The following is a 15,105-nucleotide window of genomic DNA, read 5'->3' on the forward strand; positions in this document are numbered from 1 at the left end:
TCCGAAAGTACAACCCCTGTTCAGTTCACAACCTGGGGGTCACAAGATTATTAATGAGGTATAAAATAAGAACTAACTAAATTCTGCGACACAGCTATGTTTATTTTTCAAAATTTCTCCAGTGTTTGCTTTTTCTTGTGAAATATAGTTTTTTATTCAATTGAAACAGTCTCTAAGACAGAAGAACCACTTCCTGTGATTTGATGCTTCGTATTAGGCAGTCACAAACAACAAAGGTTGGAAACCACTGGCGTAGAGAATCTAAAGGGTATAAAGAACATGGTAATAAGACTTCGGGTGATCATTGATAAAACATTTCAGCATTATCAAAGGACGCTCAATTCAAAACACACTCTAAGACCAAAATGATTTATTTTGTAAAGTGGTTGAAACAACAGTTTTGGCGAAATACGAGATGCACAGCTGTTTGTAGCCACAATTTTTGAACGTGAGCAAATCTGAAAATGATACAAAACAATCTATAAATTATTTATGTCGTATTTTCCACAGAAAATGACACATTAAGGCTGCATACTGTGTGGAGCAAATTCTGTATTAACACAATATACATGTGTGCCATTTCAACTGTCCCCTCGTCTTTGTCACAGAATCAAATCAAGTCTAAAAATATGGTACAAAAGGTACACACACACACACACGCACACACACCGCTATACTTGAAATTGAAGTACAGTGACAGTAACTTTGCAGTCCACTCTTTGAGCAATGTAACACAGTATTCCCTCTATTTTACAGTCTCTATTTATTCCTTGTCACCTGCTCTACACTGTTTGCTCTCCACTATCCATTAGAGCTGGAACCGCCAGCACAGGTGTCCCAGTCTGTCAATGTTTTTATGCAGGACGCTGTGAATCGGTGCCACGTATCTCGCCACGTCACCGTCCCGTGAGAAATCCCTGCAGAACAGCCCCTTCTCTGGGTTAAACACAAACTTCTGGGGCATGGGCCCGTTGCCTCTGACGTACTCCCACACAGCCAGCAGCAGCAGCCTCACCTCGAAAGGAGTGAGGTGGGGGAAAGCTTCGTGGACGTTGGCTAGCACAGGAGGCAGGAGCTGACCCTCTCCCATGCAGGACACCAGGAGGCAGGAGGCTTGGAGGTGCCACGGGGAGTCTGTGGACAGCATCTCGCGTGACGCCTCCCAGTGGGCCAGCAGAGTGGCCAGAAGGCCTCTGAGCACGGCTGAGCAGTAGCAGAGAGCCGGGCGTCCAGCTGCCACCACCTGCAGCAGAGGGAAGAGCACCGGGTGGGCCTCGAAGCAACGACGAATGTGGATGTCTCGCTCCACCGTGGTGCGGGCGTGCTCCTCTGGGGGCCAGGACAGCTCACCATTGGCCACATCTGGGCAGACATTCTCTACCAACGTAACGGCAACAACTTTAGCTGCCTCTGCGTTGATGGGCAGCGGCTCATCGGGATCAGATGGTGGTCGTGAGCCGTTGATAGAGCCGTTAAGACCAGAGGAGCTGCAGCACTGGACTACGACAGCCAGCAGAGTCTGGATGTTCTGCAGAGAGAAGAAGATGATGGTGATCATCAAACACAAACTACATATAATTACACTTTTACACAAATGCTGGTACCTTAAATCATTTTCAGGTGTAGCTGAGATAACAGTTAGATACAGGGTGCAAAGCTGTGATAAACTATACTTCTTAAATTGTGCAACTCACCTGCATGACCCCCGATGGATCAGGCATCTGTGTCTCAGTGCGGACCTTCAGCCCCTTGCCAATCACCCCGGCATGAAACACAGACCAAACGCTCCCAGAAAAGTTGACAGTAGTACCGAACCGACAGTTGATGTCCAGCAGAGAGGCTCCGATGTCAGGAGACACAGATGGCAGAGGCAAAGGTGCACCCGACATGTCTGCGATCTGCCCTCCAAACAGGCCAGCGTTGCCTTTGTGCAGCGCTCCTTCAACCAGCTGCTGAAGCACCGCTTTGAGGGTGAGCGAAGAATATGCCGCGAAACGGGACAGGAGCAGGACTGAGCAGTTCACCGCCTCGCCTGCCTGTCCCCCATCTCTCCCCACTTTCCCTGCTTCCCCTCGTCTCCGCAGCGCCAGAAAGAAATGAGTAACGGCAGCGCGAGAGAGCAGGAGCAGGTGTGCTGGGGAGGAGGTGCGAGGGAGCGGGCTGCAGGACAGGAGGCGCACTGCAGCATGAGATACAGCCGGGTCACCGTGAAGAAGGAGCGGGCCGAAATCATGGAGGTGTCCTGAGACTGCTGAGCCCACCTGGATGGCCATGGAGGACTGAGCACCGGCTGCTCCTCTTCTTTCCTCATCCTGACTCTGGATGGCTGCGGCCAGATTGAGCAACAGCTGCCTCAGCTGCCGGGGGCCCAGAGTGTGTGTGTGGATCTGGGCCACACAGCGAGCTACAGCAGCAGGAATGAGTCCCGCCATGCAAGAGGAGAGCGTGGTGTGGAGCTGCCAGGCCAGAGCCAGCTCCTCTGGGTTGTGGGCCTGGGTGAGCAGCTGGCAGAGGGCCTCAGTGGCCACGCTGGGACCCCCATACACCGACAGCAGACACAGTAACTGGTGCAGCCAGAGGTGACGCTTCCTTTCCAGTCTTAGTGTCTCAGCACAGAGCTCTCCTACGTGAGACTGCAGCTCCTCCAAGAAGGGGATGACCCTCTGGGGCTGAAAGGAAGCAGAGTGATGGGGGTTGACTTCAGCTCCATCTGAGCGGTTGAAGACCAGCTTGTGGAGATGCAGAAGCAGCATCTGGAGAAGGCGATCGCAACCTTCTCTGACTCCCTCATGAGGGGAGGGTGTAGGGCCGGAGATGATGACTGAAGCCGGGGTCGCTGTGTCTGCCAAAAAACGGAGGACCCTGGACCCTCCTGATGGGCTCTGGCTAATAAGGTGGACAGCAAGCCCCAGCATGTTATCCAGTTCCTCTCTGGGGAGGCCCTGCAGCAAGGCCTGCAGCTGGAGCAGGATAGGAGGACGCAGCAGCTCCACCAGCTCCGCAGACACCGCACCAAAGAGGTTGGGAGACATTGCAGCCAGCTGTAGCAGAAATGGTACTGCAGCACGGCGGAGTTGAGGGGAACCCTCCCAAGATGTTGAGGATGAGGTGGGAGACAGAGGGCTTGATGGACACAGGCTTTCCTGAAACATCCTGAGCAGCTCCTTCCTGATGCTGTCTGAGTGGTGCGCTGCGAGGTGTCCGAGGATTCCCACCACTGAGCCAATCTTTGGCACTCTGCTGCCTTTGTCCACTCCCATCACCATTAGCCCTTGGTCCTTAGCGCCGTGAGAGCAGAAGTCCTTGAGTCCACATGCCAACACTCGGCTGATGATAGTACCGGGGAAGGCGGAGCCGATGTGAGCCACCACCCAGTCAAAATGCGGAGAGTGCTGGACTGAAGTGTCCAAAAGTGCATCCACACAAGCGTCAGGACACCAGGCCAGCATAGCAGCCAGACACTGGGAGTAGGCCTCCATGAGGGATCGGGTGGCGGCACAGGACATCCAGAGTTGGAGCAGCTCATTGAGGCTGGAGGAGTGGGGGGCCACCCTGCGGCCGGCGTGCTTACTGCTCAGCTGGCCCAACAAGTCCACAGCCCAGGCGGATACCAGAGGGGCCCAGGCCCGAGGGTTGAGACGGATGAACTCTGACAGCACGCCATGGACCTCCTACAGACAGAAACAGGAATACTTAAAACAATTTTCTGGGGAATTTCCCAACCATTATGTTATTATGGATAAAGGAAAACATTTAGGTCGGCAAGACTGCACAGTTTTATTATAAGTGCTCTGTGTGTCCTCGTCAGCGCACCTGTATGATGTCCTCCAGGTTGGCGCTGGAGCTGGCATCACCCTCCGTCTCCAGGTTGTGCAGGAAGGCGGAGACATGCTCATCATAAACACCCCTCAGATGCTCCAGCACCGCCCCCCGACAGGCCGGGACCGAGCGCAGCAGGCGTACAGCACAGCGTGCATGTTCCCGGACACTGAGCTTTCGGCCCTGGACGGTGTCAACGCCACTAATGAAGGACTTGATCTCCTGGGAGAGTTCCTGGGCGCTACAGGAGAAGAAGAGACATGACGACATTTTAGAAACACAAGTACAAAATGAAGAGGGGAAGGAATGAAAAAAAGTGTGTGCCTGTGTGTGTGAGAGGTTCTTCACCTATAAAGATCAATTTATACACCTCTACTAACAAGAAAGAGAACGATATATTTTAGGGCTGCAACTAACAATATCTTTAATTATCGATTACCATGTTGACTGACCAGACACTGTAGCTCTAAAATATTTCTATACTTGTGCCAAAATTATAGTCAGTTAATTAATGAGTTTATCAAGAGAAAAATTAATGCTTGAACAATTTGGTATCTGATTAATAATTTAAATCATTTATCAAACAAATATGACAAAACGTGCTATATCCAACTTGACAAACATTGTTTCTCTGTTTTTTATCTTTGGAAACTAAATATGTTCAAGTTCTCACTATAAAGTCAGACAAAGCAAGCATTTAAGGAAGTTACGTTGAGCTCTGGGAAGTTGCAGAGGCGATTTTTCACAATGTCTGAAATCTGAAAAACTAGATGACTGACTGATCAATGGAAAAAAAATTAACAGAAAAAAGTAGCAATTTAAAAATCATTTCTCTTCATGTATCGATTAATTGCTCAGTCCAAACAAATGTCTTAAAGATGTTGTCGTGTTTATCACATAAGACAAACACAGCAAATCCTTATAATTAAGAGGGCGTTACTCTGTAAAGTTGCCATTTCTCAATTGAAAAAAAAAAATAAAATAAATCAATTACTAAAAAAAATTACACAACTAATTGATTAATCAACTCATAGACTCTACAAAAAATATTTATCATCAACATAGCAGCCCTGACATATAACTCTTGTACAAATTAAAACAAACAAAACAAAAAATAAAAAATAAAATTGCTAAACACGACTGTACTAATACTCCTACTACTAATACAAAAATAATAATTACAATATAATATAGAATGAAAAATAAATAATATCATTAAATATAATTGTAATTTGTAAAGCACTTTAAAAAAAAATTAAAAGTGCTTTATGGGACAGATAAAATATCAAACACCATCAAGATAAAAACAGCAAGAAAAAAATAATAATAATGAAACTGAGCACAGGTTAAAGCCAGATAAAACAAAGTGTAATAAAAATAGATAAAGAAATAATAACATCGATAAAAGAGGGATAGAAAAAGCTGTGAAAGTGAGCTTTGATCCAACTAATATCATTTTAAAGTGTGTTCAGTTATTAATTTGGACATATAATCACTGTAAAACAACAGTTTGGGCTCTAACATCTTGTCATGTGCATCTTTCAGATCCTTCACAGAGTAACGTTACATGAATAATCCACTAACTGACAAGTAACGTCTCTCTGACGTCTTTATACACGAGCAGGCTCTACAGAACAGTGTAGGAACACATAAAGGTCTGACCCGCTGAGCTCTGTAAAGTTAACTCAAATATAAAGTGTATTAAACAGAGTTAATAGAGTGAAGTGTATCTGTAGTGTGAGAGCAGCCGCTTCCTCTCCTCCTCCAGCAGCAGCAGCAGCAGCACTCACCTCAGGGCAGTCTGCGGTGTGTGAGTGTGTGAGCTCTGCATCGCTTTCAGCGGACTCCCGTCAAACACCACAGACATCGTTTGGTCCTTTAACATTAGAGCGTCACATTAAATCCTCCTCTCGGCCGCGGGGCTTCGACGGGAGCGGCTGTGACAGCTTTTAGTGGGTTTCTCTGTCCAATATCAGGAGTAAAATACACAGAAAGGGCGCTCCAAAGCCGGAAGTACGGACTTCTTTGTGGTTGGAAAAACGAAAAGCGACACTGACAGCTGACGTCACTGGCGACACCTAGCGGCACTGACTGGAATTATTCATTTATTCATCAAGATAAAGGCGTTTTTTTTTAATTATTTGATAAATTTCATTATTTTATTCGCAATTTTTTTTATTCACAAACGGAAATTTTCTAAATTAATGCTCAAGTTTTTCTAACGAATTCTATATAAAATCACTTAGTTTATTAAACATCAAAGTATATATATAGTTGTGTATATATGATCTCCTGTTTTCATTTTAATATTTTGTCTTAATATTATCATTTTGTGTTCTTCATGTGTATTTGTATCATATGTGACGCTATTATTTACCTGAATTTTTGTATATTATCTTTTTTTCATTAGAGAAAAACCCCCATAAACTAATTAATGAATTTATTTATTTGTCTATTTATTTATCCATGACATTCATTCATTTATGTATTTATCTGTTTGTTTGTTTATTTAGTTAGCTGGTGTCAAAGTCCTGTCACCTCAGTATGGACTGAAACACTATTACAATACAGTCAACTAAAAATTGGGATAGCATAACAATAGAAAACACATTACTGATCACCCTGAGGTTAAATTATTTAAAAATCAAAAACAGGTAGTATATTGCCAAGTCTTTTTTCATATGTGGAATTTACCTTAGTGTTGTCATGGTACATAATGGTCAATATGAATAAAAAAAATTATGAAAGCTTTTTGAGTATATATTTTCCCTGTAAGTGATGCAGTGATGAACACCATGTAAAACAAAAAATAAAACCATTTTTTAATTTGACAAGTAATATGTAATTTTAAAAATGGAATAGCAGCATGACATTTGATAAGGCTATTAAATTTTACTTTGTCTTTTCCTTTACATTATGTGTCTGCCTTTTACATTCTATCCCACAATTCATGTTTTCCCTGCTGTAACATTTACAGCTTTCATTTCATTATCACTTTAATCTGAAAATGTTTAAACTGGTTGTCACAACTAACTGAGGTCCAACAGAGCAGCAACAGAAATGTGTTTGGGGACAAACAGTATAAAGACAGACATCTCTTGAAAGAGTTACTGCACACTTTAACATATCTTTAGAGCTGCAAACTGAATATTATTACACTGTAATGAAACACATTAATGCTGGTGATTCATACTGACACACCAAATTGCTAGAAGAAAAAGCATTTAATGGGTTTAAAATCACCCAATACGTCATCCACTGTTTTAAATCAGCCCTGAATCCTGCAAGGTCACTGCTGACAGAGGTGGGACTGATCAGCCATGGAATGAATGTTAATGCCCTCTTATCACATCCTGCATCACACATCTCTCTGCAGCCTTTTACCCACTTTTTAAAGCATTTTTCAGTGGGTGGAGTTCGACTCAGAACTGGGTGTGAGGTTACAGATTAAAATGAGAGACATAAAATTTGTTCTTTTTGCCAGTAAGTGTGTGAAGATGAAGAAGCTCTCTGAACAGTGCCAACCATGGGACCTCTGTGTACCTGCTACTGTTTTTTCAGCAAATTACAATATTCAAACATGAGACAAGTCTATCACTCTTGAAGGACATTACAGTATAACACAGCCTGTTTTGTGTGACTGTACACAACAGAAAATCTCTAAAATTATTGAGCTGATTTTAAATTACATTGAATTTTAATCAACATTAAGATCTGATTGTGTCACTGTGATTAAACGGTTAGTGTGTTTTATCATATATTTTATGCCACAGCAGAGAAAGTCACTGGCAACCTTTTACATTTCACACACAGTGTTGCTATCATTCTGGAGAGATATGATCATGATGACACAATGTGATTTTGTTACACATAACTGAAGGTCACCAGGGCAACATAGTCCAAAGGAGGGAGTTGCATCAAATGGATTTCAAAATGGATTTCTGTTCTCAGTTGCCACTTTTGTTGTGTAAAGATTAGCTGATTACATATCTCATCTGGCCCAGGAACACCTTGGGGTCCCCAGGAGGAGCTGGAAGCGTTGCTGAGGAGAGGGACATCTGGGGTGCTTTGCTTGGCCTGCTGCCCCCACGACCTGGCCCCGGATAAGCGGATGAAAATGGATGGATGGATGGATGGATGGATGGATGGAAGATAGCTGAAACTAATACTACGTAACACAACAGCCAGTTTGATCATTTTGAAGGCTGAAGTTTTGTGGTACTGTTTAACTGTATACTGACTAGTGTTCCTATTACTTTGTCCATCAGTGATATCTATAGGGTAGGCTAAATAACAGAGTAATAATAACAATGTTTAAATGTTGCAGTATGTTTTATTTTCTTCACCTTAGACAGTACTTTGTGCTTTCAGCTTGAAAAGTGCTCTACAAATAAGGTTATTATTATTAATATTATTATTATTAATTTGTCCACCATTTATATGAATTAGGGTGGGCTTAAATAACTGAGTAACAACTATATAATGCAGTCTAATATCTTTTTTATGCAACAAAACTGGCAAATAAGTTTATTTACTTATTTATTTATTCATTTATTTTATGTTGTCATTATTATTGGTAATATTTATAACAATTATTGTTATTCATGACTTGCCTATTAAATAATGGTCACTACTACTACCACTACCACTACTACTACTACTACTACTACTACTAACTACTACTACTACTACTACTACTACCACTACTACTATCACCACCATTACTACTACTACTACTACTACTACTACTACCACTACCACTACTACTATCACCACCACTACTACTATCACCACCACTACTACTACTACTACTACTACCACTACCACTACTACTATCACCACCACTACTACTACTACTACCACTACCACTACTACTACTACTACTACTACTACCACTACTACTACTACTACTACTACTACTACTACTACTACTACTACTATCACTACTACTGCTACTACTACCACTACCACTACTACTACCACTACTACTACTAGTACTACTACTACTACTACTACTACCACTAACACTACTACTACTACTACTACTACTACTACTACTAGCATTACTACTGCTACTACTACTACTACCACTACTACTACTACTACTACTACTACTACCACTACTACCACTAGTACTACCATTACTACTACTACTAATAATAATAACAATTATTATTATTATTACTATTATCAATAATACATTTTTTTTCTTATTATATATCTATTTATATATCTATTTGTTTATTTGTAGTTAAAACTGTGTAGTAGGTCTGTAGTTAGATGACGCTAGATTTTGACGTTATGTTGAGGCTTTTATTCTGAAGGTCACGAACTACTACTACTACTTGTAATAATTAATTAATTAATTATTATTAATTATAGCAATAATAATAATAATAGCATTTTTTATTCCTCTATTCATTTATTTATTGTTAGTTAAACTGTGTAGTAGGTCTGTAGTTAGATGACGTCATATTGAGGCTCTTATTCTGAAGGTCGCGAGCTCCGGCCTCACAGAGCAACAATCAGCTGAGCGCTCACAGCTGAGCTCCGGTGTCGGGATCTTTGGTGTGACCTCCTCTCACACTAACACGACCTGTGGACTTCATATTTAGAGGTAAGACTCAGTGTTTAGACGTTAATATAAACTGAACCGTGATGTGAGCTGAGGCTTCGTGAGCTCGTGACGCTGCAGTGTTTATTTAGCTGCTGTGACGTCAGCTTCAAACTAACGGCAGTTCAAGGCATTTTAATGATGTAAACAAGGACCGGTTCAAGCTAATCATTAGCTTTAAGCTAATACATTGTTTCGGTTTCGGTTTATGTAGCTTTAAAACCTTATTTTTGGGGATGAAATGACGCACTTTGTCCACATAACTGCTGGTTGATAGTGTAATATGAATAAGCCTTTTAAAAACTATTTATTTGTTTGTTAAAGCTAGCTGATAGTTATCAAAGCATGCGCACATCTAGAGAGTCTTAGCTGCTGGTTACCAGTTGAGCACTAATTTTACTGTCTCTGCTTGCATGGACGATAAATGCTCTATAGATACTCAGTTTATTAGGTACACCTAGTTACAACTATTGCATATAATACAGCAGTCCTGCCTTAAATGCTCCCACCATGAATATTATAGCTAATTATATCAATTTACAGAGGTAGTGTTGAATTTTATAGTCATTTTGGAGTCTGTAGTTTGTGGTGCTATTAAATGGTAGTACATTGGACTACTTGTATTATCTTTGAGTCAATTAAATTTAATTAGATTGTATTTATAAAGCCCAATATCACAAACCACAATTTTCCTCAGAGAGCTTTACAACATACAACAATCCCTCCTTCCCTTGGATCCCCACAGCGGATAAGGAAAAACAATGAGGATATGCTTATCTGATGGAACACCACCCTAAGACAGTTACAACAAACTGACCTTCATGAAGAAGGATTTATTGCAGTACTTTTTTGTTTTAGCCAGGTGTACCTAACAAACTGGCAACTGAGTGTATGTTGATATTCTATGTACAGATGAGCTGTAATGGCGTGTCACACACATCATGTGGGTAACAGATGATCTACATGTAAGACCTGGGGCCATGGGATCAGTTTCAGAGACCTCCTAACTTAGTCGAAATAATTTTAGTAAGGAGTCGTAGCTTTGGAGTGATTTAGGAAAGTTTTCAGTAACTCTGAGCAGGAAGGGACAAATAATAATAATAAATCAAGAGCAAACAAGCATAGACAACTGTTTGATTACTTGCTGCTGTAACACAAGAATTTCCCAGTTTGGGATCAATAAAGTTCTATCTATCAATCTATCTATCTATCTAAACACACAGATACAGTATGACCAAGGGGAATGTAATTTTTTTTTTTACTTTAACTGTCTGCTAATATTTGGTCTATAAAATCATTTGTTCCTGCAGGCAGTGAAGTCACCCTGAAAGTCAAACCAGTCCAAAGTTACAGACGAAACACCGACATGGCCCCGACACTGGTAAGGAAATTATCGCTTAAAGCAACACTTCACTCACAAAATGTTGCGTTACCATGAATTTGTGAAGAAAAATCTGTTTGTCTTGCATACCTTTGTGGAAAACGTTCATACTGATTTATAGACTGGGGACCATGTTTAACAACAGCAATATCAAAACATCTGATAACAAACTCTCGCACAACTCGTGCAGTATAATCCAAGTCTTTTTATCCAGTCGTACGCTCAGTACTTCCCAAATTATGCATCAATCACTGGAGTCCGGCTTTGAAGACAGCATATTTTATTTACAGTTCAGTTTTCAAAAGTAAAGCTTTTGCAGAAATGCATGTGTTCTGTAATAGGGGAGGATGATATGGCCCTTAAATAACATCATGATATTTCAGGGTATTTTTGCGATAACGATATTCTTGACGATATGATAAATCAGTAAAAAACTAAATTATTAATTTAAGAACGTAGGACGGCATGTAAAACTCGTTCACAAAAATGATCTCTCATTTCTTTAGTTTGTGAACAACAACAGTAACTCAGAGTGAGATTCAGATTCTATTACAATATTAATAGTTCAACAAAATAAAATCTACCACAATTACACATTTAAACAGCTCCCAAATACTAAAAATGTTCCCTGTGATCTATATATATAAATCAACAGGTGATTTTCTTCTTTTAGCAAAATCCTAAATGACTGAGTTGTTTTTTCTCCACCTGGACCTTTATGCTCTGCCATTTCTCCTCTAATCATCACGCTGTAACCTGTGACAGGCTGTTATGATACCACAACTGTCACACATTCACATATATGTAGTTTTTTGTCAAGCCGCGAGCATCACGTAGGTTGACATTACCAAACGTTTATGACAAAATCACTTAACGACACAGACTCCCGTGTGCGCACGGTGAGAGAGTAGAGGGAGAGACGCTGTGCTGCTGCCAGAGGAGCCGCTGAATGAGTTCCCTCTGAGCAGTAACTCGCTAAAAGAGTCTGAGAAGTCCGGGGCTGTTCATAAAACATTCAGGACGCCACAGTTTATTCCACACTACTGAAGCTGCTCCTCTTTCTGGAACCACCGTGAAGTCAGTAATAATTTTAACATGGCATAGTTTTGTGGATGAAGTGTTCCTTTAATCAGAATACAGATTAATTAGAAAATTAGTCTTTTTGTGGTTGTTATTTTTGATGTTTTGTGTTCTTTTACAGCAATTATGTGTCATTATGCAATTTTTATAGCAAGTGTCAAAGGTATTATTGAATGTAGCATTTCATTGATTTTAATTCAAGTCTGTTTTATTTCTATCGCCCAATACAAGTCTTATCTTATGTTTGTTTAACCCAGAGAGTGCAGTCAGGTCAGATGTGTTGCAGTTGTTGCCAAACAGTTTGTTGCAATGTCAAACATTTTATTCTGTCTGCTCTAATCCAAGTATGATGAGAAACCAGAGCTCGGGGACTTGATTGAGATCTTCCGGGGCTCCTATCAGCACTGGGCTGTGTATGTTGGTGATGGCTGCATTGTCCACTTGGCACCACCCTGTGAGTCCACACACACACACACACACAGCTGTCCCCCAAATACTAACCCGTCTCAGTCGGGAACAAAAACAGCTCACATGGACTGTCACATGTAGTTTTTCAGAGCACTGTATCAGTTCAGATTATTTGTTTGGTTGAACTGATTCATAATCCACTCACAGAACATAAAATGTGTTGCAGTATTTAGAGCATAAACCCACACACGTCATGTCCGTTTCTGTCTTATTCATAGTTGAGGTTCCGGGCGCAGGCGCCAACAGTATGATGTCTGTCCTGACTGAGAAGGCCATGGTGAAGAAAGAGGAGCTGTGGGATGTGGTGGGAACCAACCAGTGGAAAATCAACAACGGCCTGGACAAGGAGTACAGGCCCCGCCCTGCTCGCGTCATTGTGAGGAAGGCCTGTGCGCTGGTGGGCAGTGAGCTGCCGTACTGCGTCTTCAGGGGGAACTGTGAGCACTTTGCAAACGAGCTGCGCTACGGAAAAGCAGAGTCACGGCAGGTCAGTGGGCCTAAGTTAGTCTTTTGTAGTCTATTGTGGATGTCTGTCATGAGTCAAGTTCATTTGCACAAGTAGCTAAACACAAAAAACATGAAACAACCCAGCTTTGCCCAGAGACTATATTTAGTATGATGAGGAAAAATGCCAAATTTGTTTTGATTGGTCTAAAGTTTTGAAATCTGGTACGTCAAAGTCTTTGATATTCAACTTGTTGTGAGTTCATAGAAACCAAATACTTGATTATGCTCTTTGTAGTTTCTGAGATACAGACAGTTCTATGCCTCCTCCCCTGTGTTGTCCATCTCATTCTTGTGAATGTGATATCCCAGGAAGGCCTTGAGGGAATATCTTCAAATTTGGCACAAACGTCCACTTGGACTCAAGGATAAACTGTTTAGGAGTTGGTGGTCAAAGGTCAAAGGTTAAGGTCACTGTAACATGTTTGTGGCTGTAATTCAAGAATACAAACAATAATTATGACAGAATTTCACACAGTGTCTAACAGGATAAAATGATAAAGTGATGACACTTATTTCCAAAAGGTCAAAGGTCACTATGATGTCATAATGATTTCTGGCTGTTATTTGATATCATATCTCAGGAACAGAAGGGGAGACATTTTATCTGAAACTGAATTGCAGACACTAATCTTGGGTGTCCACCTTGAAACTGCTGATTGCATAGATTTCGTGTGCTGTGGGGTTCAAGACGTGTGTGAAGCCATGTTTTAGAAGATGTAGCTTCTTTGTAGCACCATCCATATTTGAAGTGCTTTATAAGGGCAGCTGTAGTGCCTACTAAAAGTAAAAAGAAAACGTATGCAATTTGGAACGCACCCTTTGTCTTCTGTCTGGCTACATGTGAGTCTGGACAGACATGGATGTAAACTGCAACTTGGCTGGTTGGTGGAGACGTACAACCGCTAGTTGTAGTCCTCAGGCCCAATCCCCCTCCCACTCCATCCCAATGGAGTTTTGAATGTGAAGAAGACTCATCATATCTCTGCCCACTAACTAAAGGCGTCTGTTCCCCCCTGCAGGTGCGTAAAGCAGGAGAAACCGTCACGGTGGCGGGCGTGGCCGCAGTGGTGGGTCTGGGTATCGTGGCTCTGGCAGGAGCTCTGTTTGGAGGCAGCAAGAAAGAAAACAAGAACACGCAGTGATGGACGTCCCGTCTCGCCTGTTACAGGGGCTTGATGAACAGATCACCAGCAAAGCCAAACTGATACTTAATACGATCGCTCACAGAAAACTCCTTAATTCACATCTGAGATTTAGCCAGAAATTTGATTTGTGTCTCGCCTAATCGACTTTACCTCCATGTGTCCTTCATGCCGTCTTTGGTTTGAATAACAATGTGAAGCTGGTTGGTTCAGGATCAAGGCCCTGTAGTTTTCAAATTTTTTAAAATTTGTACCGACAGAAAACACATTAGCACACACTAATAAAGCTGCCAAGATGAAATGTGTTTAAACTTTTTAATAAGATTTGAAGACATGTAGATATTTTTTGGACTGTGAGGGGTGTGACAGGTCAGGGGGTCTTTTCTATTGATAAAATGCCTTGCTGCTATTTGGTTATCTAAAAAAATAAGCTAGACAAGGAGAATATTAAAATAAATTAATATTAATTAATATTAAAAAAAAATAATAAAATAAGCTAATATGATGACTTTGTGGTTGCAGCTAACAGTAAAGCTCTGTAAAGTCTAATGCACTTCAGCCTGCTGTTTAAAGTTTATAGTGTGGATCATGAAGACTGAACTTATTCGACACTCCTGCAGTTTTCTTACGACATGTCATCAGTTAACTGTATTTATAACACTTTGTCTTCCTCTGACATATAACTGTTTGTATTGTTTTGAATAAAGAATAATTTGTGTGATTCTGTGTGATGTCACAGTGTCCCCTCACGCAGGATCGTTGTTCTCCAAACCTCAACTTCTGACCTCAGTCTGGTTTCAGTTTTAATTTAATTTAATGTTGGTCTTAGCTCAACTTGTTTCCCTTACTTTTGTTCATTTGAATTTCTAAGAATTATAACTAGAAGCAGAATACTGTATTATTAAATTAGTATGTTTTGCAGAGACAAGATCATTTTATGTATTAATACTCTGAACTCTTTCTTTTTAAAATATTTTTTTTCATAACATCTGTTATGCTAATTATGCTGCTAATTTTAATCATTTTACAGATTCATTTGCTCTCTTTTCAAGGTGATTTCCAACCCTCTTGTGCTGGGGAAAACATAGCAACAG

General features: G+C 41.1%; 2 protein-coding genes across 2 annotated transcripts; one reads left to right on the forward strand and one right to left on the reverse strand.

Moving 5' to 3' along the window:
• Nucleotides 1-353: 353 nt before the first annotated feature.
• On the reverse strand, nucleotides 354-5,840 carry ints5 (integrator complex subunit 5). The gene is made up of 4 exons (XM_050042841.1): nucleotides 5,610-5,840; nucleotides 3,814-4,060; nucleotides 1,695-3,671; nucleotides 354-1,528 (listed from the first exon to the last, which is right to left on the reverse strand). The coding sequence occupies exons 1-4, from the start codon at nucleotides 5,702-5,704 to the stop codon at nucleotides 809-811; spliced, it is 3,039 nt and encodes a 1,012-aa protein (XP_049898798.1). The 5' UTR covers nucleotides 5,705-5,840; the 3' UTR covers nucleotides 354-808.
• A 3,476-nt stretch (nucleotides 5,841-9,316) lies between these two features.
• Nucleotides 9,317-14,737, forward strand: LOC126389213 (phospholipase A and acyltransferase 3-like). The gene is made up of 5 exons (XM_050042776.1): nucleotides 9,317-9,436; nucleotides 10,744-10,814; nucleotides 12,240-12,348; nucleotides 12,581-12,849; nucleotides 13,889-14,737. The coding sequence occupies exons 2-5, from the start codon at nucleotides 10,800-10,802 to the stop codon at nucleotides 14,009-14,011; spliced, it is 516 nt and encodes a 171-aa protein (XP_049898733.1). The 5' UTR covers nucleotides 9,317-9,436; nucleotides 10,744-10,799; the 3' UTR covers nucleotides 14,012-14,737.
• Nucleotides 14,738-15,105: the final 368 nt, after the last annotated feature.

This window comes from Epinephelus moara, chromosome 4, assembly GCF_006386435.1.
Source record: "Epinephelus moara isolate mb chromosome 4, YSFRI_EMoa_1.0, whole genome shotgun sequence".
Lineage (NCBI taxonomy): Eukaryota > Metazoa > Chordata > Actinopteri > Perciformes > Serranidae > Epinephelus > Epinephelus moara.

Excerpts from the sequence above, each read along its gene's own strand:
- LOC126389213 (XM_050042776.1), top strand. Across the intron at positions 12,349-12,580 it reads TGTCCACTTGGCACCACCCT|TTGAGGTTCCGGGCGCAGGC; the intron begins GTGAGTCCACAC and ends TCTTATTCATAG. Across the intron at positions 12,850-13,888 it reads GAAAAGCAGAGTCACGGCAG|GTGCGTAAAGCAGGAGAAAC; the intron begins GTCAGTGGGCCT and ends TCCCCCCTGCAG.
- ints5 (XM_050042841.1), bottom strand. The coding sequence starts at position 5,704 with ATGTTAAAGGACCAAACGATGTCTGTGGTGTTTGACGGGAGTCCGCTG. Across the intron at positions 4,061-5,609 it reads ACACCGCAGACTGCCCTGAG|CGCCCAGGAACTCTCCCAGG; the intron begins GTGAGTGCTGCT and ends CTTCTCCTGTAG. Across the intron at positions 3,672-3,813 it reads ACCTGGAGGACATCATACAG|GAGGTCCATGGCGTGCTGTC; the intron begins GTGCGCTGACGA and ends TTCTGTCTGTAG.